Genomic DNA, 27,075 nt, shown 5'->3' on the forward strand with positions numbered 1-27,075 from the left:
ACACACACTTGGGACAATTTTACACCAAGTCAATCAACCTACAAACCTGTACGTCTTTGGAGTGTGGGAGGAAACCGAAGATCTCGGAGAAAACCCATACAGGTAATGGGGAGAAAGTACAAACTCCTTACAGACAGCACCCGTAGTCAGGATCGAACCCAAGCGCTGTAAGGCAGCAGCTCTATCGCTGCGCCTCCATGCCACCGCAGGAGGATGAGGGGGTGATTTTATACAGTACAAGTGTACATAATCGTGCGAAGAATAGATATAATCATATAGGAATAAAGGAAATGAATAAATGTCATTATATTGGACATGAAGTAAAATTCATCAATTTATCCTGCATGTATCCTTCAAGGATACAGCTATCAATTGTTATTTTTGCTTATGTTTTTTCTAGGAACAGTCACAATGGATTACTCATGATTTCATGGAAAAAAAACTGCCTTTCTCAAGACAGTACATTACCCAATCCAAGGCCTGGCTGTACACCCACTCCTCCGCCAGGCTGTACACCTACTCCGCCGCCAGGCTGCAAGCCCATCCCACCGGCTACAATACAGTGAAAAGAATTTATTATGTGTAGGAAAGAACTGCAGATGCTAGTTTAAATTGAAGGTAGACACAAAATGCTGGAGTAACTCAGCAGGTCAGGCAGCATCTCTGGAGAGAAGGAATGGGTGACGTTTCAGGTCGAGACTCTTCTCCAGAGTCTGAAGAAGTCTCAACCCGAAACATCACACATATGTATTTATTCATTTGATATAGCAAATTCCATCTATATACTAACTAGATATTAGAGATTTGTGTCCAATATTGCCTGACAATGAAATAATCCAGACATTCATGACGGCATGGTCAAATATTTATTTTTTATAATTCTTCCACATAGTGAAGAATAGAGATGCCTCTTCAGAGCTTTCTGTCACAAAGAGCAGCAATAAAATAGTTTGACTGTCCACTTATTGCTATGTATAGCATATTTCCTTATTGCCAACTGACTGTTCCCGATACCTACATAATACAACAGCAAATCTATTTCAAGAAAATAACCATAGTAAAGCAATTGAGAATAACCATTGGATGAGACAAAATCTCATATCAAGAACAATAAAAACGGTTCTGAAGATTACTGCAAAATGATGTCATCTGAAAGGCCATTTTAAGCATAAGAGCATTAATGAGAAGAAATTAAATACATTATATTAATCAATTTTATTTTTTTGGGGTAGGTTATCAGTATCTAAATTTATTATATTAGACAGTTCACCATCCACCATTAATTCTGAAAAAAATGGAAATTTTAATAAAGTTTAAACTTAATTCATTAAAACTTATTAGATCATTTTTAAGCCAAAGTCGCTGGATGTTCTGGATTATCCAGTTGATGTAATGTGTTAAAAATAATTGTCAAAGCATATCTCATTTAAGCAGAAATAATTCCCACGTGCAATTATTTAATTTAGCAGGGTAACTCCTTTCACTTGGTTCATTGGTCTACAAATCTGAGGAAGGACATTATTGCCATAGAGGGAGTGCAGAGAAGGTTCACCAGACTGATTCCTGGGATGTCAGGACTGTCTTATGAAGAAAGACTGGATAGACTTGGTTTATACTCTCTAGAATTTAGGAGATTGAGAGGGGATCTTATAGAAACTTACAAAATTCTTAAGGGGTTGGACAGGCTAGATGCAGGAAGATTGCTCCCGATGTTGGGGAAGTCCAGGATAAGGGGTCACAGCTTAAGGATAAGGGGGAAATCCTTTAAAACCGAGATGAGAAGAACTTTTTTCACACAGAGAGTGGTGAATCTCTGGAACTCCCTGCCACAGAGGGTAGTCGAGGCCAGTTCATTGGCTATATTTAAGAGGGAGTTAGATGTGGCCCTTGTGGCTAAGGGGATCAGAGGGTATGGAGAGAAGGCAGGTACGGGATACTGAGTTCGATGATCAGCCATGATCATATTGAATGGCGGTGCAGGCTCGAAGGGCCGAATGGCCTACTCCTGCACCTAATTTCTATGTTTCTATGTTTCTATGAGATGGCTCAAATTCATAATAATAAATTGATTGCTAATAAAAAAAAAAAATGAGAAGCAGTGCTTGACCCGCTGAGTTACTCCAGCACTTTATGTATTTTTTGTAAAACAGCTTTGGTGGGGTTTTTTTTAGGCAGGTTGTTTCCCCTGACTAATGAGTCCAGAACAAGGGTTCATGGACTCAAAAATATGTAGGCTATTTAAGACTTCGACAAGGGTGTCTTTGCTCTGAGAGTTGTGAATTCTGGAAGGTTGTGGAGGCAGAATCTTTGATTGCATTCAAAACATTAAGGGAATTACTGGATATAGGGCTAAAGCAAGAAAATAGTGTTTGTGGTAGAATTGAGAAAGAAGATCAACCATGATTTTGCTCTTCTATCTCAATTCTACCACAAACACTATGATTTTGTTGAATACCAGAACTAGCTTGAGGAGCTGACAGGCCTGCTCCTGCTCCTATTTTTCACATTGTTATGGAAGTACTTCTGATTTGATGGCAGCATTGAATTTTGGAGCTCAGTGCTTATGTGCAATTGAAGAGGCATCCAACAGCAGAAAATACTGCAATCAATGAATGACATCCGTCTTTTGCCATATCGATAGTATCACCTTTGGTGTTCTCCAAGGAGTTATCTTTATCCCTTTACTATTTTTATTCTAAATGCTGCCCTTGCCAACTGTGTCTTATGTTTTAATTTTTCATGTACATTTATGGTCATTACTTAACATGCAACTATGGTCATTACTTAACATGTAAGACTACAGTACTTTAAAATTAAGCTTTCTAGACATGATTACTTTGCATTAAAATGTATTATTTTGTAAAATGTATTCCTCTTGTTAAACATCCATATCGCCTTAGTTATACCTGCATAATCTTTCCCATAAATTATATAAAACAATTTCATTTGTCACAGGATATCTAAAACTTTTTCACTTCAGATCCATTGTTGTTACGATGAGAAGTTTTGAAGATGTTATTCTTTGATAATGTTTTAACAAAGTTATACTAGCTGGGTGAATCACCATTATACTTGCCTACGGAATTGCAGATCTAATTTCCTCTCTCTATTTCGAAACAATAAATAAAGTTACATTTATTGAGTTGAGAACTGATTGTTAAGCAGCTACTTCTCAATCTGCTGCGCTATGAAGGATGATTTAAAAAAATTAAAATTTAAAAATTAATATTTCATTGTAACACTGAGAAAAACAATACCTTGCCATATTTCAAGAAATTTGAATATTTTAAATAAAACAGATAGAGGTATCAGAGTTCAGTCATGATATTGATAATAAAAAAGATGAACGGAATGGTAATGGGTCAGGTTCTTTGTAAAATATTAATCACATCCTAGTGTAATATTTATGCAGATTTTCTCTCATAGTGGAACCTTATAATCATTGAAGTTTAATTTTACATAAGCTTTAGCAGTTATAAATGCAATACTTTACAGGAAGCCTACCTTTTTAAAATGCACAGATGTATATATTACTAAGAAATATATGTTGCAACTACAGTACTGAATGCTCATTTTGGTGTGGGTAGAATGACTTACCTCCATATTTAGCTGCTTTAGCTGCGGCATAACTGCCTGCAATGACAGAGATTGACTAGTTACAACAGAGTACAGATAAATTAAATACAAAGTAGAACTAAATGTAATATTCTAAAAATCAATGGCTTTCTGTATAAGATCTACTGTATATGTAAAATATTTCAACCAGTGAATCTCCAAAATATGAATAAAGCATTAAAAAGAAAATAATATATAGCAAATGCAAAATTATAGATAGTGTGCATTACATCCGAGTACCCCAATTACTTCCACAAGTATTTATTTCCATGAGAAAGTGGACTAGTATATAGTGTGCACACTCCACCAATTTTGACACTAAAAATGCAATTCATTCTGGTAACAACTATTATAGTTAAAAATGTCTCCAACCATTTGAGGTGGCAGCTATGCACTCCCATTTAAAGAACAGCCTAAATATTGAATCAAGCAGGCCAATGGAAATTTATTTTATCAGTTGACTTATTCTTTTAAGCAACTGATAAAATAAATTTCCATTGGCCTGCTTGATTCAATATTTAGGCTGTTCTTTAAATGGGAGTGCATAGCTGCCACCTCAAATCATTCCGATTTATCTTCATAATTTCTACGATAAGGACAGAATTTATTGTAATGTAAAAGCTATGTAGCAATGAACAACATAATGAAGTACATTTGCATTAAATCATAACTCGAATCACCATTAGTGATAAATCAATCATCTGTACATCGCCTGTTCAATCCAATAAATAGTAACTCATGCTTAACATTTTTTTAGATACACGTTTGTGCTTTTTCAGTTATTTTGTCAAAGCATTAGAGAAATAAAGTCAAGACAACTTTGCAAACCTGTTGCAAGCTTTATTTGGAGAGATTTTGTTTTGTCATTGGACAGCTAACAAATTAATTCAAAAGGCTACAACAACGAAATTGACATAAATTTCCATATAAAGCCATAAAATTCTAAACTAACCCCTGTGTGCCTGTGCCATTGCAACAGAATAACATCACCCCCTAACACTTACATCAGTCCGACAATCAGAACCAGACCCATTCTGACATTCTGTCTGTTGATATAAATATAACAGTGGGGGCTGCTGGCATTTGTTTACATGGCAAAATCTGGAAGATTAAATCCAAACCATCTTTATAAATAGAACTGACATAAACACGCTGATTGATGTATCCTTATGGGATGTCAAATAAAAAATGTTGTTTGGTAGCCAGTTTTGCCAATAGTGTAATACATTTAATCCTGAAGGTTAATCATTACTTTTATCTACTTATGCTTTCTTTTAGAAAGTTTCCAATCGACTCCCAGTACCTATTAGTTGTTATGAATTCTGCTGAAGCATTTATGTTATAAGGAGTACAGTTGCATGGTGGTTAAGTACTTGGAGCAGAATTGAGAGGCTTGGACAAATCATTTGTAGACCCAATTCTAATCCAACCAAGATATTAAATAGATCCAGTGTTAAAATTATAATACTGATACTGATTATCATGAATTACTTTATTGTTGCAAATACTCATCTGGGTTTGATTAAGGAGGGAAAATCTACCATTCTCATCTAGTTTGACCCATTTGAAACCCCAGACCAACCAAAGTGGTTGACTCTTCACTGGGTCTTCTGTTCAGGGGTAATTATGGAAGGACAATAATTTGTGTTGAATAATGGTACAGACTTTTTGGCTGTAATGTTTCCTGAAATGGTTATGGTATTAACATCACAACATCTAGGTAAAAAACAAGAACAAATAATTGTACCTGCTAAATCACCTGGGATACCTGTAATAAGATTTCATGAAAGGAGATATCAATATTCTGAATTACTTCAGTTACTTAATAGCCATTGAAAATAGTAAGATTAGGCCATTGGCTACTATGAACCTGCTCTGCCATTAAATTTGATCATACAAATTCAGCACCTATTTCCTGATTTTCCTCCAAATCTCGTGATCTATTTTGTCATTGGTAACATTTCTAATATAAAATATATTTAATGATTTGACATTAACTATATTCTATGGTAGAGAATTCTACAGATTTTCAACATTTTGGTTGAAGAAATTTCTCCTCATCTCAGTCGGAAAGGGTCTATTTCATATCCTTTGGCTGTAATCCCTAGTTTTTCCCTCACTGTTAGGAATATATTTCCCCATCCCATCTGGCCAATCCAATTAGTATTCTCTAATTTTCCCCTCTCATTTTTCTAAATAGAAGCCAAATCATCCCAATTCCTCTTAAATGCCAGTTCTGTTATCTCAAGAATTTGTATGATAACACCTCATAGCACTCCCTCCAGGACAAGAGCAGCTCTCCTCGGATGAGATGAAAACTATACACTATTCCTAAGGACCCGTGTGACTGTCTAAGGACATGTCTGCTCTTGTACTCAATTATCTTGCTTTATACCAATTGCTTTCTTGAATATCTGCATCTATAACCATATCTGCAATGACAGGTGCTTTGTTAAGCTCAGAGAAATATGAAGAAAAATATACTTGTGACATATATGTGATTTTTGTTTTAAATGCAACAGATAAACATTACTTCAGTGGCCATTATTTCCACAGCTGCTGCTGTTATTTTTGGTAATATTTCATGAAATATTTTATTTATTTATTTCACAATTACATAGTGAACATTTTCCATTTATTTTTTTCCTGTCCCGGAAAAGCTAGATCATAAATAAAGTTCAAAATGATGCAACACTTCTTTTGAAGCTAAAGGTAGCAGCTCTGGATTTCCTGTTGTTGAATTGCAAGTCAATTATAATTTCCACAAGACCATAGGTTGAGAACTTCCCTGAACAAAGACATACAGATTGGTTGCTGAGCTGATGTGTGGATATTTTGGCATACTTCCATCCAGTAAGCTAAACCCATCCTAAATGACTTTACTGGGAGTATTAGAGGTGCCAACTTCCCACCCTTACATTCCATAACTTGGTCTTGATCACATGACTGAACAATTAGCAAAGGCAATATACCATTTGTACTATTCGATTGTTCACATAATAGTTGAAACAGATTAAAATTAACCTTCTCCAAAATCATCTAATTGGTTTTATTTTATTATGTTTTCATTGGCTCAGTAAATAGGGAAGCCCTGCGAATGAAATGATGATAATTGCAGAATTTTGCTACCTGTGACAATGTTAAGATAAAATGACTGTACCTGCTACTGATCCAGTTTGAACTCCTATATTAATAACAGAAAAGATAAGATAAGAAAATTACATCGCATATGTGATGTTGATTTGGCTGAAAGGTGACGAAGATTAATTTAATTCATGTAGTTTATTAACCACTATTATACACCCCAAAGTTTTCCATTGTACCCGCTGACTAAAAGTGTCAATGTGGCAGTGCACAAGAAGGCATGCCATTGTCTGGCAGAGCTCAACTTAGAATTTTAATACATGGGGCCTGTACAAAGATTCAAAGAAATAAAAGAAGTCAATCATTAGAAGTCTTAATACTATTTGGAGAGCATTGTACAGAATATGAGAATCTTGTTTTGCCGATGTTGACATCAACATCGTTGCTTAAGTGGTGGTCAACTTGCACCCAGAAAACTCCTTTGGAAATAAAGAAAGCAATGGAAGGATGATTGATGGAGGAAATATTACTAAAACCTAGTCTTAAATCCGGATACAGTTTAATAATCTCATATGAGTTTAAGGTCATCAACAAAAATCATCTATCAAAAAATGCACCACTCTACTCAAACATTGCCCCATGTATTACAATTCCATTACTAATCAAAAATGATCTCCACCATTCATCATTACCATCTAATACTTAATGCACACACAATCAACCATTGCCACAATATCCAGGCAACATTCTTGTAAAATTCTTCTGCACTCTCTCCAAACCCTCCACATCCTTCATGTAATGGGGCAACCAGGACTGTACACTCCAAATGTGGACTAAAGTGGTATCATAACTTCCTGACTCTTATATTCAATGCCTCAACCAATGAAGGATACCATGTACCAAGTATACCATCTGCTGTTTTTTTCCTTTCTATCTTCTTGTATTGCCACTTTCAAGGAGCTGTGGACTTCAACAGCAAGATCTCTCTGTACATTAATACTGCTAAGAGTCTTGTTATTAACTATATACTTTGCCCTTACATTCAAATTGTTGGTGAAATATTGCAGTGTCGAATCAGAAGGTAATGCAAGTTCCCTGGATACATGGCATTAACCCCAATTTTTTTTTTTCTCATGGTCAATCGCAAGTTAATTTCTTCTGGCACAATAATTCACAAATGGCTCTGCATACTGAAAGCATGGCCACGTGAATACAAAATCACAATTTACATGTTTTGCCCGACATCCGAAATCAACTTACCAGGTATGACCCCTGGCTGAACTCCAGGCACAGCTCCTGGGCCACCTGCAATGCCAACAGAAGAGTGTCATAGAGTCATTCAGGAAATTATAGGCCAGTGAGCCTCACGTCAATGTTTGGGAAGCCATCAGGAGAGGATTCTTCAGGATATGATTAATTTTCTCATTTGGAAGAGAATGGGTTAATTAGGAATACGCAGCATGGCTTTGTCTGCAGCAAGTCATGTCTTACACACTTGATTGAGATTTCTGAGGAGATGACAAAGGTGATCAATGAGGGAAGGGCAGTTCATGTTGTCTATATGAATTTCAGTACGTCATTTGATAAAGTCCCTCATGGTAGGCTGATCCAGAAGATTGAGATGCATGGGATCCATGGTGACTTGGTCATTTAGATACAAAACTGGCTTACTCATAAAAATCAGGGTTGTGGTGAAAAGGTGTTATTCTGGCTGGAGGTCTGTGAGCAGCAGAGTTACACAGGTACAGTGCATTCAGAAAGTATTCAGACCCCTTCACTTTTTCCCCATTTTGTTCCTTATTCTAAAATGGATTAAATTCATTTTTTTATCATTAATCATCACACAATACCCCATAATAAAAGTGAAAAAGTTTAAAGAACTTTGGGTAGGCCTCATTTGGAGTAATGTACACAGTTCTAGTCACACCATTACAGGAAGGATGGGCATACTTTGGAGAGAGTGCAGAAGATGTTTAGCAGAATGTTGCCTGGATTAGATGGTATTAGATACAAGGAGAGTTTGGACAAACTTGGATTGTTTTCTCCTGTACCAAAGAGGCTGAGGGGACACCTGATAGAAGTATATAGCTAGTGTGGGCAGTCAGAATCTTTATCTCGGATGGAAATGTCAAAGACCGGAGACCATTGCTTTGAGGTGAGAGGGACAAAGTTTAAAGGAGTGTGGGGTAAGCTTTTTACACAGTAGTGGATACCTGGAATGCACTGCCTGGGATGGTACTGGATGCAGATATGACTGGGATATTTAAGAGGCTTTTTGATAGGCATATGGATATGCTGGAATTGGAGGGATAAGGGTCACATGCAGTGGTGATTAGTTTAACTTGGCATCAAACAATTGTGAGGCACTCTGTTGAGATAACTGGAGGAGATTCAAAACAGCCTATACAATGGTATGGAAAAGCATGGAATTGACTACCTGCATCAGGTGTACTTACAAAACAATGATAAACTAGCACGGAATTCTCTGCAGTGTATGTTAGTGCATGTTGTAAATGAACAAATTAATTTCTATTCCTGTTGATCTTGATTTCAAAAGTGCATAGATGGTCAAGTGTTGAGGCCAAAGATAAATAGTTTTTGAACCTCTAAATCGAACAAACTGGGAACTACTTTAGTGCTATTGAGAAAAATATGCTTCAGTAAAGCAGCACATATCTCTGTAAACTACTTCAATACAAACAAATGAAACAGTTATCATTGTCCTTGAGACATTGCAATAGTGATTAAAATAAAGTAGTCAATTGCTTCTGCAGCCTAATTGGATCATTTCAAATGCCAGCACTTTCGAAAATAATGAAACGTGCTCAACCATTAGTTTTGATTAAAACTCAACCTCATAACAGTCTTTCGTCAGTAACAGAAGTACAATTAACTGAATCTACACACAAATAATATGAAGGATAATTACATATTTACAACAAAAAAAAAACTTTCAATTAAATTCTTAATACATTTACCTCTATGCACATAAACTTATTGACCTAATATTAATTTCTACCCCTGTGCACACACATCAACCTTCACAGCTGTAACACACAGGTGAAATATCTTCTAGTTCTATGCAGCCAGTTCTATGGAAGCAATTTGCTTTCTATAAACATTTAATTACTCAGTGATAAAAAAAACACATAATGATATTGCTATGGTGCAACTGTGCCTGCTGGTGGGTAATCTTTAATGACTATCTTTGACAGCATTAATTTAATCTCAGAGAAAATAATAAATTGCTAACTGCACACTGTAGTGTATTAATTTTAATGAATATGAATATGAATATTTACCTCCATATTTAGCTGCTTTAGCTGCACCTGCTCCACCTAAAATATTAAAAGATTGAGAGGGTAAGTAAATAGCCGAGATCATCTGTTTATAGAGTTGATCTTGCAGTATTGTAAACATCAACTATTATTCTTGAATTCTGAAATATTTAAGATGAAAAAAGAATGATACTACTGGTACTACTGTTGAATGCCCACTATTGAATACACCCATTAATTTATTTTCATATATCATGATATTTTGGGTTAACTTGGTTCTAAAGTATGCACTACAGTTTAAGTCTGAAACTCCAGGCACGAGTTGGAACAGGGCAACATAAGTATTTAGGTCCAAGTACCTGGTATAACTCCTAGTTGACCTCCTAGTTGACCTCCTAGTCCAGTGTTTGGAACTGCCCCTGGCACACCTGTATGATCATCAGGGGAAAGTGACAGTCAACAATCTGGTAAATTAATTAGCAAGCTTCTTGCTCAGAAACAATCAGTTAGTACTGCAAATGCCTTGGGAAAACTATCAATTGTTGTTATCGGTGGCATTGATCAGCATATCACTATAATTGCTGTAGAATAAGACTATTTCTCTTCATATGAATTTCCTTACCTATCAGTATATTATACAATTGAAAACAGGTGCCATTAGACCCCAAGAGTTTCTTGTGGCTTTTTCCAAGAGCAAGTAAATTAGTTTCATGCTTTCCTCTTCCTCATAATCAAACTTTCGAAAAGTTTTTACCCATGCAACTAGTTGTCTAATGCTTCCATTGTTTACATCAGTTTAACTGTGCAAATCCTTTCTATATTTGCAAAAATTCAGTTTTCTTACTTCTGGATATCTCATGTCCTTCATTATAATTAACATGAAGTATACATAACTATCACTGGGATTCTCCTCAACTGTAGTATTCTCTACTTAATTCACTGTAATCATCAGGTCTGGGACCTTCAGCCTCAATCAATTTTTTTTCTGAATATTATACAAGAATTCCTTCCATTATCTTCTGTCAACACATCCACATCCCTACAATTGTTGGAGTTGCTAAAGTCTCCCATTAACACTGCGTTGTAGATCTTGTGCTTTTCTTTAATTTCTACAAACTCCTCCTCTTCACGTACACATGAAGAGGAGGAACACTGAAATATCCAGGCATGTCCCCAGATCCCAATGTAGTCCAATAGCTTGATTGAGGCCTCTGAAATGATCAGTCTAGAAGACACTGCATTTTACAGAGATACAGAAACATATAGGGGACAAAGAGATGACACAAAGTGGAGCAACGAATAATGGGTCTGGCATATTTTATGACTTAAACAACATCGTCACGTCCAGGACCCTTTAATTCACATCTCTGTTTTGATTTGCTGCACTTTTAGCTCCTTTTTCCAGGAGCTAAATAAACACAAGTTCATTGTGTTTTAATGTCTTATGTTGTGTTTAAGAATAAAAAGAACTATTAGGAACTTAAAAAGAATGTGATAGTATAATGTAGAAAATTTAGAAATAGATTTACCTGCAAATTTTGCAGCTTTAGCCGCAGCAGCTCTAGCCCCGGCATCTCCACCTGCAACAAAGGAATAAAGTAATTAAACTTTATTCTAACAATGTTAGAATCCCATTACTATACACGTGCTTGTTCATTCTGTTCAATAATGCCATGCTCTGTTTCTTATTTCTTGCCATTAATAATATTTTTAATTATTTTCTCTTTCATAATTTTTTCCCCTTTCTGGCCCTGATCACACTCGGGCTACCCACGCTCTTCAGATGCCTGAGCCAAAATCCATCTTCTGGCCTATGACAGCTGCCCACTCTCTCTCCCCAGAAACCCCAGACCTGGTCTACATGCTGGGCCAAATTGGAAAAGTGAAACAATCTTTCAGTGACCCAAGCGCAAAGTGGTTTTAGCATCCCACTGTAACATCAATCTCATGCTTTTACATGCACTGAACTTTAAGCCTGCAGCTATTTAAAATTGACTGTTATCAAGAATGCAGAAGCAGAAAACAGAAACAGTGAAAACACTCAGTAGATCAGGCAACATCTGTGGAAAGACATAGATGTTTTTGGTTGAATTGACCAAGCATTTTCTCTTTTTTTTTTACTTCATATTTGCAACATCTGCAATTTTTTTAATTTTCAGATAGCTTAATATGAGAGGATACATTTAAAACAAACGGTAATGATAATTGTACAAAATCTATTTGTTTGACCTCATCTGGATAATTGTGTTCCCTTTTGGACATTTCCTTATAAATGAAGTAATAGTTCCTGAAAATGGTTTCACAAATTTACTGAATTAATAATAGCAACAAGGCATCCAACTCAGTAGAGGAAATTAATACTTTACTTTCTTGAAGTAAGATTGAGAAGCAAAATAATAGCAAACAAGACAGATATGGGATGTATGGGGATAACATAAAACTGTACAGCAAAGGAACAGGCCATTTGGCCCCCCAATACCTGCCTCCTTTAAACTCTGCTCCTCTAACGTTAAATCTAAGTGCTCCAGTCTCTGACATTTCCACCATGTGAAAAGGGTTCTGATTGCCTATCCTATCAATACCTCCCATCATTAAATAACACAATAGTTTGCTTGCACTTAGCTGGGCAGTTAGAGGATTCAAGTCTCCTACAGGGGACATGACTACATTATGTCCTTGTATTAAATGAAGCCCTAAGAGCAGAGACAAGCCACACTTGTATTTTAATAGTTGTTTGATTCAAAATGAACAATGGCACAGAATGAATTTATTGGTGGACTGAATTGCAAAGTCATGGGAATAATATCTGCATATTTCATTAAATTTATCACAATGAAGTTAAACTTGTTGATGACACATCACAATACCTGATAAGCCTCCTGTAAAGCCGCCAGATAAAGCACCTCCCGCACCTGCAATGCAAAAATAGAAGAGTTATATTAAACAACATATGTTAAACAATTTGCAAAAAATTATCTTCTAATTATTTCAACAGAGCATCAACACATCAAGTAAGAAACATGAGGAGTGCTAGAAAATAAGTCAGTAAAAAGTGTTATTTATTCTAAACTATATGAAGGGAAGAGAAAATCATGGGAAAAAATTAGGCCTGTTAAAGATCAAAAGTCTATGAACTACATGTGAAGGCAGAAAACTTTGGTATGGATAATCAATACTTTGTGTCTATTTTCATAAAAGAGGGATCGATGTAATCAAATTGCAGAAAAAACGGAACCTTTCAATTCACAGAATTACTTAAGTCAACACTTCATTTTAACTTGTTAAGATTTATATGGTGCCACACGTTAGGCTGCATAGGCGGATGAGAGCCAACAGTATCAAAGGGCAGATACTAGCATGGATCGCAGGTTAGCTGCATGCCAGAAAACAAAGAATGGCAATAAAGGGGGCTTTTTCTGGTTGGCCTCCAGTGACTAGTGGAGTTCCGCAAGGGTCTGTGCTGGGGCCGCTACTCTTCACGTTGTATATTAATGATTTGGACGAGGGGATTGAAGGCTTTGTGGCAAAGTTTGCAGATTACACGAAAATAGGTGGAGGGGCAGGTAGTGTAGAGAAAGCAGGGACTCTGCAGAAGGACTTAAACAGGTTGGGAGAGTGGGTGGAGAAGTGGCAGATGAATTCTAGTGTAGCAAAGTGTGGAGTCATGCATTTTGGCAGTAGGAATAAAGGCGTAGACTATTTTCTAAATGGGGAGAGAATCCAGAAATTGTAGGTGCAATGGGACTTGGGAGTGCTGGTGCAGGATTCCCAAAAAGTTAATCTGCAAGTCAAATCAGTCGTAAAGAAAGCAAACTCAGTGCTGGCATTTATTTCAAGAGGGCTTGTATACAAAAACAGGGATGCAATGTTGAGGCTCTAAATGGCGCTGGTAAGGCCACATTTGGAATATTGTGAGCAATTTTGGGCACCATATCTGAGGATAGGTGCTGGCTCTGGAGAAGGTCCAGAGGAGGTTAACAAGAATTATACCAGGAATAAGTAGGTTAACCTATGATGAGCGTTTGTCCTCACAGAGTCTGTACTCACTGGAATTTAGAAGAATGAGGAGGGACCTCATTGAAACACTCTATCCAAGTGAAAGACTTGGATAGAGTAAATGTGGAGAGGATGTTTCCACTAGTGGGAGAGTCAAGGACTAGACTAGCCGCAGATTTAAAGGAGGTTCTTTTAGTAAGGAGATGAGGAGAAATATCTTTATACAGAGGATGGTGAATCTGTGGATTTCTTTGCCACAGAAGGCTGTGGGGGACGTCAATGGATATTTTTAAGGCAGAAATAGATATATTTTTGGTTGGTACAGGTGTCAGAGGTTATGGGGAGAAGGCAGGAGAATGGGGTTAGGAGGGAGAGATAGATCATCCATGATTGAATGGCGGAGTTGACTTGATGAGCCAAATGGCCTAATTCTACTCCTATCACTTATTACCTTGTATCCCTATTTCTGTTACTTCCATTGAAAATTAACAGAGCCATCTAATGTTGATATTACATTTTGTGGAAAAATAATCAGAAATAAATAAACCAGAAAGTCTTGCTGTGATATAACACGTGGTACCTCACATCCTGTTATATATATTTGAGTACATAAAGATTATATTTAATAACTTTAAATTAAGAACGTTAGTTAGCAGTTCTTGTTGAATCATTAAAAATATTTCAAGAGGCCTTCTATCCATTAATTGAGACCATGCAGAATTGTGGAGCTCCCATCTCATATTAAAAATTCTATGTGGATGTGCAGTGGACATTGGGTGTTGTTCAAATCCATCACTATATCAGGAACAGATCCTCAATAATTAATTCAATGCTGTCTAAGTGTAGATTGGCACTTTTTCTAACATGTTTGTTTTATGTTAAATACACAGAAAGAAGAACTAATGATATCTGGAAATGTTACCATCATGAAACATGGCATCTTTATTTGTTGATGAAATTATTTGTCATGTTCATGCAGCTGTATCAATTAGGATGATATTTCTTAATAATATGGTATGCTCAGAATACAAAAATAATTTGATGCTTTTCCAAATGACAAAATAAAAAAATGTTACCTCTATATTTAGCAGCTTTAGCTGCTGCATATCCACCTGTAATGACAGAAGATTGACAAGTTATAATCCAGCAAAGTCCAGCTACATAGACTGTGGAACAATGATCAACAGCATTGCCGCCACTCAGATAAATACTATTTCTGGAGAAAAAAATCTATATCAATGCAGATTGTTCCCATGCAAAAATCAAACTATGGAAACGTACAACCTGGAAGTATTTGATACTGTTGATAGGTCATTGTCTGAAATATTATCTGAGTATCTTTCCCCTGGGCCACTTCCTGACCTCCAGAATTTTCAATTTTCAAATGAAATGTGGAAACACTTTCACCTATTAACATTCACTTAATAGATATAATTTAACATAATGTATGTGTGGGAGAATCATGCTATACCTTGCTAACACAATTGGAACAGCAAGTGAACTAATAGATTATTAGAAATCAATTACCTGGAACACCTCCAGGTACACCTCCAGGTACACCTCCAGGATAGCCTCTAGTTAATGCTCCGAGAATGCCTCCTGGTACTCCCCCTGGAATGCCAGGACAATCAACATCGTCTCAATTTGTTCATAACAATCAGAACATAACATTTGTACATGCATTGACATATTACTAAGACAATTTGTAACATGGATTTGTTACAAATTCAATGAAATTAAAAAGTTTCCTATTTTTCAAAAACATTCATATATGCTCTGAACATAGAAAATACATTTAAACTATGCCATCAAAGCTTAATATGTCATGATCAACCACATGAGTAACAGCAGGGTACAAACACAAAAACAGGAGGGGGCAGCTCATTTTTCTGAAGCTCATTACATAATACAATTTGCACAAGTCTAACATGTGCTTCAAATTTATTCAAAAAATAATTGCTATAGCGTACAGCCAAAACCATCAATCTCTGTTTGAATAACAACCGAACCAATATCTACATAGACTGATGAGGCACAGAATACCAATTTTCTATTACACTATAAAAGATGCTTTGTCATTTCCTTTCTGAAGTGCGAAACTCTAGTTATAATTTATGATTTATCAAAGCTTATAGATATCATTCATTTTAATAATTGGCTAATTGCACTTTACATTGGAATGGGCAGGTAAATGAGTATTATTTGCATAACCCTTTCTCTGCAATAGAGTCATATGACAGAAACAGGCCCTTTGACCCAACTTGCGCGTGTCGACCATGCTTCCCCATTCACGCTAGTCCCACCTGCCTGCATTTGGTCCATATTCATCTAAACCTTTCCTATCCATGTATCTGTCCAAATATCTTTTAAATGTTGTGATATTGCCGACCTCAACCACCTACTCTGCCAGCTCGTTCCATATACCCACCACGGTGAAAGAATTGCCTTTCATGTTCCTAATAAATCTTTCCACTCTCACCTTAAACCTCTGTTCTCTGGTCCTCGATTCCCATACTCTGGGTAAAAGACTGTGCATTCACCCCATCTATTCCCATTATGGTTTTATGCCTCTGTATAAGAATACCCGTCAGCCTCCCATGCTTCAAGGAATAAAGCCCTATCCTTCCCAATGTCCCCTAAAGCAAAGGCATCAAGAACTCACTATGCTCATAAATTTTCTCTGCACCCTTTCAAGCTTAACATCCTTCCCATAATGGGGTGAAAAAAGTTGAACATATGTAGTACTCCAAAGGCAGCCTTGCCATCATCTTCTACAACTGTAACATAACATTCCAATTTCTATACTCAATACCGTGGCCGATGAAGGTCAACGTACCAAAAGCTTTCCTGACCATCCTAATAACATGTGATGCCACTTTCAGGGAACTATGTACCTGCACTCCTAGATTCCTCCACTCGGCAACACTCCCCAGGGCCTTGTCATTGACTGTGAAGCTCCTGCCTAGTTTGACTTCCCAATATGCAACACCTCACACATCTTCATGAAACTCCATTAATCATTCCTCAGCCCACTTGCCCAGCTGATCAAGATCCTCCTGTAATTTTTGATAACCATCTTCGCTATCTATTATACAACCCACTTCAGTGTCATCTGCAAACATATTAATCATACCTTATACATTTGCATCCTAATTGTTGATATATATCACAAATTACAATGGGCCCACTGATCCCTGTGGCACACCACTAGTCACAGGCCTCAAGTCCAAAAAACATCCTTCCACCATCACCCTCTGCTTCCTTCCAGTAAGCTAATTTTCTATCCAGTCAGCTTGACAATTACCTAAACCCAAGGATGCTCGTGTTAACTAATAGATTAGAATCTAAACAAAATGTGCTTAAAGGTCTTATTATGAACCAATATGTCTGTATAAAAAGTCAATTGTACATACCTGAAAATAAGGTTTAATGTAAATAACATTTTAAGTAGCGTATGTCTATTCAGTATTATTAATGGTCACCAATGAAATGATGTAATACAGCAAAAATAAAAAGTTGGGTAAGCAAACATTTAAAGAAAACTGATAATTGATACCAGCTTCAAATACGACAAGAAAGTAATTGGTGAATATATCACAAAAAAGTATAACCAAGGAAGAGAAAAACATGAAGCTGTTTCTAACCCTTCTACTGCTTCTGCAAACTTTTGAATTGTGTATCTTTTTTTTAATATTTATATAAAAGCACTTAGCCACTGGATTTTAAAGATTTTATTTTATCTTGGACTATATCCATGATTAAGGATTTCCATTTCTTGTTTATCACGTGGTGAGATATCTCTTGGCTTCTCTTTGAACAAAATCATTGCAGTTAAGACCAGACAAGTTGTGTTTGAATTACAAATTCTCTGCGTAGATACAAGGAATGCTTGAATGTATGAAGAAGCATCCCAATCCAAAATGCTCTCCACTGATGCTGCCTGACCCATTGAGTTACTCCAGCACGTTGTGAAATTCTCTCTGCACTCTGGTAATGAATTTGGGTTGATTCATGGATCTATAACCTTGAATTAGGAAGCAGTTTCTAAAATCAAACTCAATACTGTCCAATTAAAGATAGGCGCAAATGCTGGAGTAACTCAGTTGGCCAAGCAGCATCTCTGGAGAAAAAGGACTGGTGACATTTGTGATCGGAACCCTTGTTTAGACCCCTTCTTCAGGTTTGGTAAATCTTTTCATGACACTTTAATATTGTTAATCATATTGTGAACTGGGAAGAGTTGATTGCAATATTTTGAAAAGTTTACCTTCCACAAGAATGTAACTAGATTTGAAATATATTCTTGATGTTAATTTTATGATGACACATTTTTTTCCTTCCATGAAGATTGGTAACATTCAATTTTTGTGGTTACTTATATGTATAGTTTCATGAAACTATTACTATAAGGTTATAAAGAGTTACCTGCATATTTAGCAGCTTTAGCTGCAGCATATCCACCTACAGCAACGGAGAATTGATAAATTAGACAGATTAGGGATCATTTAATAAAGAGCGATTTATAACAGCACGTATATTAATAGCACTGCCTGAGGAAAGCCCATTTTTGGAAAAAAAATCAATTTATTTAAAATTCAACCAAAGAAATGTATTAACCATTAATAGAATTAAATAGAATAATAGGTTATTTGTTCAGTAAATCTTATTCCATAAACAACACTCTCAGAATTAATAATGGGAAATAAAGAAATGTAAGAGACATTCAACAAATCTATTGCATGTGTCTTTCAAGTAGACGACTAAATGTAACCCAGACATAGTCGATAAAGGGGCAATCATTAACATTGGACAAAAAGCACATGACAAACTAATGGATATAAAGGCCATCAAATGTCTAGGCCATACATCCTTTAGCTTAAGATCCTATAAAAAGTGGTTACTGAGACAGTAAAAAATGGTAATGATTTTCTACAATTCTTTAGATCCTGAAAAGGGTTTTGCTGATTGGTAAGTAGCAGTTATAACTAAATTATTCTAGAATTGAAAGATGGGGGAAAACATAAACTTAAGAGCTAGTTGGCCAAAAATAAGTGGTGGAGAAATTTCTGTAATCCATTATTAACAAACTTTAAAAAAGAAACTTTGAAACCAAGCATAATGCATTTCTACTTCTGTCAGAGATCCACAATGAGGGATGAACTGGTAGAATAGCTTGCTTTAGACCCATGGACGAAAAGTTATTAACATGAAACATTAACTGTTATTCTCCCCACACCAGCTGCCTGACTTGCTGTGTTTTCCAGTATTTTCTATTTTATTTGAGAGTTGATAGATAGTCTGGACTGTGTAAAGTCTAATTGATATTATATCTGCAGGCAACAATGCACTGGTTGCATTGCACAGATCAGCACATTCCTTACTTCTGTGCTTATACACAGCAATCCCGGGCCCAACACAGATGTATCTGTAACAAAGAGATTTGAAGCATTGGGTACACTTGATATATGGCACGTTTGCCTATCCTGTCATTAATTTGGATAAGGATCACTGACCTGGATGGAAAAGGTAAGTGAAGCTAATTGTTTTTTTCCCCTCTGTTTTAATTAATATTAATGATTTTAATTTACATCAGTTAAATCTCCAAAGACGTACAGGCATGTAGGTTAAACGGCTTGGTAAATGTAAAAATTGTCCCTAGTGGGTGTAGGATAGTGTTAATATGCGGGGACCGCAAGTCGGCGCGGACCCGGTGGGGTGAAGGGTCTGTTTCCGCGCTGTATCTCTAAACTAAACTAAATGGGTTATTACATTTTTTTTTTTTTTACTTCTTGAAATATATTTTAACGGTCTCTAAATGTCTCAGATTGGTAGGGGCATTTGGAGACAGTGGAATACGACTTTGATTTTATGGCTTGTGAGCAGGTCTATAGGGAAATTTGAAGGCAGGGCCAAATGTTTTACTGCCTAATCCCCTCCCAGCTTGTTCTGCCTCATAGAAAGACTGCAGCAGCGAGGTCTTGAGGAGATTGAGAACTGCATTGTTATGAAACTTCTGAGTCCCACGGGAGGCATATGAGAGACACGGGCCATATTGAACGTGATCCAGTCAATTTTTGCCTTGTCAATGTCTTCTAGCAGATACTTAGTGTGCATCCACTTATCCTTTATCAATATGGCTTCCAATGTACTTTGCATGGAAAATAGGTTTGTAAGTCACTGACAGTATCTTAGAATTGCCCAAATACCAGTCATAACCAAGTTTGTGTCTTTTCACTCTTGACCTACTAATGAAAAATGCTTTTTTTCCATCTTTCAGCCGAAAGGTTTGATTGAAATGTTCCCATAAGACAAATTGTCACATTCTCCAGGTGATTTAAAATACTTTGCAACCAAACTTCACCCATGAAGTGAAGTTACCATAGCATACATATATTTAAGTGGATCAGACAATTTCCATATGGCATGGTTTCACAAATAACTTATTTCTTTGGTTATATTGACTGTGGGGGAGTTTTCCCAATTCCAATTAGCCATGTAGTATTGTGAATAGAAACGTGTTGCATTAACATCCCAGGTTAGTAAGTGTGCTGAAGTATTGGAATAGTGCTTCAGCATAAAGTTGCTGCTTTCGTTTTCGAAAATCTTTGCACAGATAAAGAATTTACTGCTCAAAGATTGCTTGATCCAACTTTTAGTTAGGTTTTTAATAAGGTTTCTGTTGATGTTGACCAATTTGAATCATAAGCTGGGAGTCTCAAAACTATTCAGTGGTCCTTTAGGATTAATAGAACAGTGAAGTACATAATTTATTGATTTATTTTAAATAGGTCTGGTGTTCACCTTGACACCAATAGAATAAGTGTTTTCAGTATCTCTGGAAGAGTGCTCCTGACTGGAAATGTGTATACATTCTGTGCATTTGTCTGAAAAATGAGAATGACATAAGCAAATATCTGAACCCAAGGCTGCTGAGATCTAGGATTCCAATTTATATAAGCTTCTAAGTTCCAAATAGGCTACCTAGAGAAGATCACTTTTTTTATCTGTATGTTAGGCTCAGCAGTATTTCACTGAGGATTCAGATTCTACAACTATATCTGTAGCATTGGCATAAAGTTAATGGCTATCATTGTAGTATCCCAACATGTTGACAGAGTGTTTAATAAAACTGTCACCGATAATTTTTGCATCTTGCATTCATTTCAATAATGCTAATGATTAAATAAATGTTACCTGGAACACCTCCAAATAAACCCGCTGGAAGTCCTCCAAGTCCAGTTCCTCCAGGACCACCTGGAATGTCAGTACAAGAGCTATGCAATCATTACAGTCATAGAATCAGTGTCACAGAATCATACAGCATGGAAACCGGTCCTTCAGCGCCCAACTTGCCCACGCCGACAAACATGCCCCCTATACACTAGTCGCACCTATCTGCATTTGGTTCATATCTTTCGGTGTAGGCAAGTTGGGGCAAAGGGCTTGTTTCCACGCTGTATGACTCTACAATGTTGGAGAGGCCATGTGAAGCTTGTATTTTCTTTTATGCTCTTTGTTGCCTCTTTAATATTTTTGTCACAATGACTGAAATTGGTCAAAGTACTCCAACCAAGGCTTGAGGCACATAACTCATCTCTTAGTTTTAATCCTCTAGAATGAACTGTATCATTAACTCAACAGATTACTTAGTGAAGGGAGACACAAAATGCTGGAGTAACTCGGCGGGTCAGGCAGCATCTCTGGAGAGAAGGAATGGGTAATGTTTCGGGTCGAGACTGAAGAAGGGTCTCCACCCGAAACATCACCCATTCCTTCTCTCCAGAGATGCTGTCTGACCCGCTGAGTTACTCCAGCATTTTGTGTCTACCTTCAATTTAAACCAGCATCTGCAGTTCTTTCCTACGCAGATTACTTAGTGATTTCTGTACTTTTCTAGTCCATCCTATCTAGCTTCACTTACTTGAGATTCATTTTTTCCCAATAAACGTGACCTCGGTAATAGATCATAACTTGTAGTATTATTAAGACATCCTGTAGCATAACCTAAATGCTACTTTCTTTTGCTAAAAGGACAATTTGTGTGGAACGTGATCATATATTCAAATACCCTCAGATCACTATCATTCTGACATCTTTCCTGTATTTAAATTTTGGGTGTAATTCAATGCACCAGAATTGTGGATGTACCTTCACTTGAAAGTCTGCAAGTTTTCAAGAAAATAACTCACCACAATCTTTTCAAGGGTGATTAGATATGGGAAATAAATTCTACCCTTGCTAGGTATGCCATATCCCTAAAACTGTATTAAAAAAAAAAAAATCTCACAGTATTATTACAAGTATTGCAGCAGCCTATATATCAATGATAACATACAACACGATCTACACTGGGTATCAAAAAGTTGTAATAGGGTCTAAATAGAGAAACAATAGATAGCCAGTCCAGACTAAATTAGTATATAACCTTAAAAATTGTCACTCTATTGAATACTTTAATTCCATTTACCAGATTTGAATGAAATTATTTGATACTCTTCCTATTAAAAATCTAATACTTTCATTGCTAAATTTCAATTCATCCAATGTCCATGCGATATTTGGACGCAAATTTCCAATACTTCCCATATGGAAAATGTATTTCTTAATATTAATCTTATCGTTTGCAAATAGTATCTCATTAATTTCATCAAATGCTAACAAGATCATAGATTGGAATGGAACAATTAAAAATCGGTTTATTTGCATAATGCAATATGAATGTAAACATTTATAATAGGTAGAGTGTTATGCAGAGAATTTAGTAGTTTCAACCTCATTACTTCTTATGCACTCTCTTTATTTAAATATGAATTTGTTAGTTGGTATAATTTCTTGGATGCATATTTTTAATATAGATGATCCCCCTTTGCTACCTATGATAGAACATGGGTTTACACATGACTGGAATTTTCACTGCATATTTCTTGCTTCTCTGTTAATAAAGCCTTTTATAGTTAAGACAAAATAACAATATGAAGTGCCTGTCTTGAATTCTGAATTTTCTGTGTAAACTGGTAATATAATACGTTATTCTTGTCACTATACAAAAAAAGCATTTCACTGTACCTCAGTACACATGTCAATAATAAACTAAACTAACTTCAGTATCAGACACCAATTCCTCAAAATTAGTTTCATTGCAGCCAAATTGAGAAATTGAAATCTTTTTAAATTATCTAGAAAACTGATCGTGATATTTGGAAGAGTCTATCTTTTGTGAAAAACGCTAACCAGGATTGAAATGTATTCCCTAGAGGTCATAGAGATGATAAATTTAATTGTTCTGCAGATTTTATGCTTAATAAGATTTTGCTTATTAATATTTCTCTACCGTAACAATTTGAATCATATGTAAATTACAAAAGTGGAAATCGTACCTCCATATTTAGCAGCTTTTGCAGACCTGTATGCACCACCTACAACATCAAAGGAATGGACAAGTTATAATGGAACAGCGATCAGTTGCATATAGTCAAATGATGACTAATGTTTTGAAAGCCAACAGCACCACTACATTGCAGAAATACGACACACCAGAAATATACAATGTTAACCGAAGTTGTTTAAATCGAGGTCACAAAGATGTATCCAACTTTAAGATATTAAAAAAATAATATAAAACAGCTATTTACCCATTAATTATCATAGGTCATATGTAAATTATTTTCTTGTGAATGCCAGTGGGGGAAAAAGACTGATCTTTTGTATACCAAATAGACTGATCTTTTGTATACCAAATAATTTAAAAAATGAGCAGCATGAGCAAATAGCCAGAGGTGGAGTGTTTATTTTATTGGATTACAGATCGTGCAATTTTATTTGATCTGAAATTTAAATGAGGATTACTGGAGTTCCTTCTTGAAAATCTACTGCACATATTCTGTGAAGCATTATAACTGGCACAAAATGATGACCGGTAGCACAACCATTTTGTTTTTCTAGTGAAGTTAATGGAGTTGCCCTCACCAATGTCATAAACAAGATAATCTAAAACACACAAATCCATTTTTATCTAAACGCAATAATAAAAACAAATAATTTAAATAGATATTTAACTATCTCTTTCTCAAAGCCTACGATCCTGCAAAGAAAGAGCTCAAGGATTTTGCACTAAGTTATCTGAGAAAAAAAAATGCTTGGCACAAAACAAGATGCTGCTCCAAAGATATTCAACAGCAGAGCATGGCCAGGAAATGACCATCATAAACCTGGTAAGCTCAGAACCTATGTGTTTGCAGAAGTATCCCTAAACCTAGCTATATATACATTGAGTAATGCACGCAGTCTGGATTGAAATACCAATATTTTCCAGGAGAAGCTGAATCAACTTTCATGGTCAAGAACAATCCTGATGCAAGTTCTGAGCTGAAATAATGGACATAGCTTGCTAAATTTTGCAAGTGGTTCCGATCAGGTAAACCAACATTCAATTGTTTTAATAACCTTATGCACACCTGGTCTCAAATTGATTTGGTAATTTCACTTCTGCATGGGAGCTCAGTCTTGTTAGAATTTCCTACTATGTTTGAAATTTACCAGTGCCACTTCAGGTCAGATCTGCAGCAGGATTTGACACTTTAATTCTATGGGTAATATAGATGAATGGATTGTGAGAGAAAAACGATATTTTCTTTCGTTAAAAACAGCTGCTTTAATTAAATGCTTTTAATCATTAATTAGGTACATTTTTAATTAACTTTTCCATTACTTAAAAATGATGTAAATCATGATCCTGCACATTCACCCTCCCTCCCTCCCTCTTCCCTATTGCCCTACGTACCTCCTAGGTATTGCAAGTATTTTCTATTATTATTCCAGATCTTTAAATGAAACTTTGGATATTCCATATGGTGACACGTGTTAAGGCATACTAAAGCAACAAAGGCTGTTTGCAAAGTCTTCAGGAACCCAAGCTAAATGACTGATTGAATGATTGATTGAAAGATACAGTACATTATGGAAAACAGGGTCTACTTTAAAGTTGTAATTTTGCATAAAGTGAATGGAAGGTAAAACTCAAAATTTAGCACTAAAGACATTTCAATAAGAATGAAAAGGTTTTAAAAGAGAAAAGATCACCTGGAAGCCCTCCATATCCAGCTCCAGGTACACCCCCTGGATAGCCTCCAGGTACACCCCCTGGATAGCCTCCAGGTACACCTCCTGGCACAGCACCTGAAATGACAAGAGAGCAGTTCCAATCATCAGTATATTACATTATTTAAAATACTCAGACTATGGACAGCTTACTGCAGTGTTATCAGGTCAACTCTTACCAGGCTTGAAAGGCAGCATTTGTTTACTGAGAGAACGGAAACTTAGCTATACATAAACTGAAACGATACACAGTTTGGATTGAAATACCAATATTTTCCAGTCCTGAGTCAATTTTCATGTTTAAGAAAGAACAGCAGATGCTGGAAAAATCGAAGGTAGAAACAAATGCTGGAGAAACTCAGCGGGTGAGGCAGCGTCTATGGGGCGATTAGAATTTCCAACTATGTTTGAAATTTACCAGTTCATCGGGTCAGATCTGCAGCAGGATCTAAGACCCTTTCATTCTAGGGGGGGGGGGGGGGGGGGATATAGGTTTTGGATTATGAGAGAAAACAGATATTTTCGTTCTTTGAAAACAGTTGCTTTAGTTTAATGTTTTTAATCACTAATTAGGTGCATTTTTAATTAACTTTTCCATTACTTAAAAATGATGTAAAGCATGATCCTGCCCATTCGTCTTCCCGCCCTCCCTCTTCCCAATTCCCTATTGCCCTGTCTACCTGCTGAGTTTTTCAAGTATTTTCTATTATTATTCTACATTATTCCAGATCTTTAAATGAAACTTTGGATATACCATATAGAAACAAAGAAAAATAGGTACAGGAGTAGGCCATTTGGGCCTGCAAGCCAGCATGGCCATTCATTATGATGATCATGGCTGATCGTCTAAAATCAGTACCCCATTCCTGCTTTTTCCCCAGATCCCTTGATTCCTTTAGCCCTAAGAGCTAAATCTAACTCTCTCTTGAAAACATCCAGTGAATTAGCCTCCACTGCCTTCTGTGATAGAAAATTCCACAGATGCACAAGAGTCTGGGAGCAAAAATGTTTCCCCATCTTAGTTCTAAATGGCATACACCTTATTCTTAAACTGTGACTTCTGGTTCTGGACTCCCCAACATCGGGAACATTTTCCCTGCATCTAGCTTGACAAACCCTTAATAATCTTATATGTTTCAATAAGATATCCTCTCATCCTTTTAAATTCCAGTTGGAACACGCCCCGTCGACCCATTCTTTCATCATAGGTCAGCCCCGCCATCCCGGGAATTAACCTGATGAACCTACGCTGCACTCCCTCAATAGCAATAATGTCCTTCCTCAAATTAGGAGACCAAAATTGCACCCAATACTCCAGATACCGTCCCACCAGGGCCCTGTACAACTGCAGTGGGACCTCCTTGTTTCTAAACTCAAATCCACTCACAATGAAGGCCAACATGCTATTAGCTTTCTTCACTGCCTGCTGTACCTGCATGTTAACTTTCAATGACTGATGTACAAGCACACTCTCGTTGCACCTCCCCTTTACCTAATCCGACACCATTCAGATAATTATCTGCCACTGAAGTAGATAACCTCACATTTATCCACATTATACTGCATCTGTCGTGCATCTGCCCACTCACCCAGCCTATCCAAGTCACCCTGCAGCCTCATAGCATCTTCATCGCAGCTCACACTACCACCCAGATTTGTGTCATCCACAAACTTGGAGATTTCACATTTAATTCCCTCGTCTAAATTGTTAATATATATTGTAAATAACTGGCATCCCAGCACCGAGCCTTGCGGCATCCCACTTTCTGAAAAGGACCCATGAATTCCTACTCTCTGCTTCCTGTCCGCCAACCAGTTCTCTATCCGTGCCAATACCCTTCCCCCAAAACCATATGATGACACATGTTAAAGCATACTAAAAGACAAAGCCTGGTTGCAAAGACTTCAGGAACCTAAACTAAATGACATTATTGATTGATTGAATGATTGATTGAAAGATATATCATGGCAAACAGGCGCTTTGGCACACAGAGTCCACAATGAC

The 27,075-nt window shown here is 36.5% G+C and overlaps 1 protein-coding gene across 1 annotated transcript in view; it reads right to left on the reverse strand.

Moving 5' to 3' along the window:
- The window catches only part of eln (elastin), a 122,993-nt gene that overhangs the window by 11,263 nt on the left and 84,655 nt on the right, over positions 1 to 27,075 (reverse strand). Inside the window, exons 40-54 of the mRNA XM_033046078.1 lie at positions 25,053 to 25,148; positions 23,351 to 23,389; positions 21,168 to 21,227; positions 18,399 to 18,434; positions 15,501 to 15,584; positions 15,050 to 15,085; positions 12,845 to 12,889; positions 11,507 to 11,557; positions 10,337 to 10,405; positions 10,002 to 10,037; positions 7,960 to 8,004; positions 6,776 to 6,799; positions 5,363 to 5,383; positions 3,598 to 3,633; positions 469 to 552 (exon numbers count right to left, since the gene is read on the reverse strand). Coding sequence (XP_032901969.1) covers positions 469 to 552; positions 3,598 to 3,633; positions 5,363 to 5,383; positions 6,776 to 6,799; positions 7,960 to 8,004; positions 10,002 to 10,037; positions 10,337 to 10,405; positions 11,507 to 11,557; positions 12,845 to 12,889; positions 15,050 to 15,085; positions 15,501 to 15,584; positions 18,399 to 18,434; positions 21,168 to 21,227; positions 23,351 to 23,389; positions 25,053 to 25,148 — 762 coding nt within the window. The remainder of the gene's footprint in view (positions 1 to 468; positions 553 to 3,597; positions 3,634 to 5,362; positions 5,384 to 6,775; positions 6,800 to 7,959; positions 8,005 to 10,001; positions 10,038 to 10,336; positions 10,406 to 11,506; positions 11,558 to 12,844; positions 12,890 to 15,049; positions 15,086 to 15,500; positions 15,585 to 18,398; positions 18,435 to 21,167; positions 21,228 to 23,350; positions 23,390 to 25,052; positions 25,149 to 27,075) is intronic.

This window comes from Amblyraja radiata, chromosome 28 (genome assembly GCF_010909765.2).
Source record: "Amblyraja radiata isolate CabotCenter1 chromosome 28, sAmbRad1.1.pri, whole genome shotgun sequence".
Lineage (NCBI taxonomy): Eukaryota > Metazoa > Chordata > Chondrichthyes > Rajiformes > Rajidae > Amblyraja > Amblyraja radiata.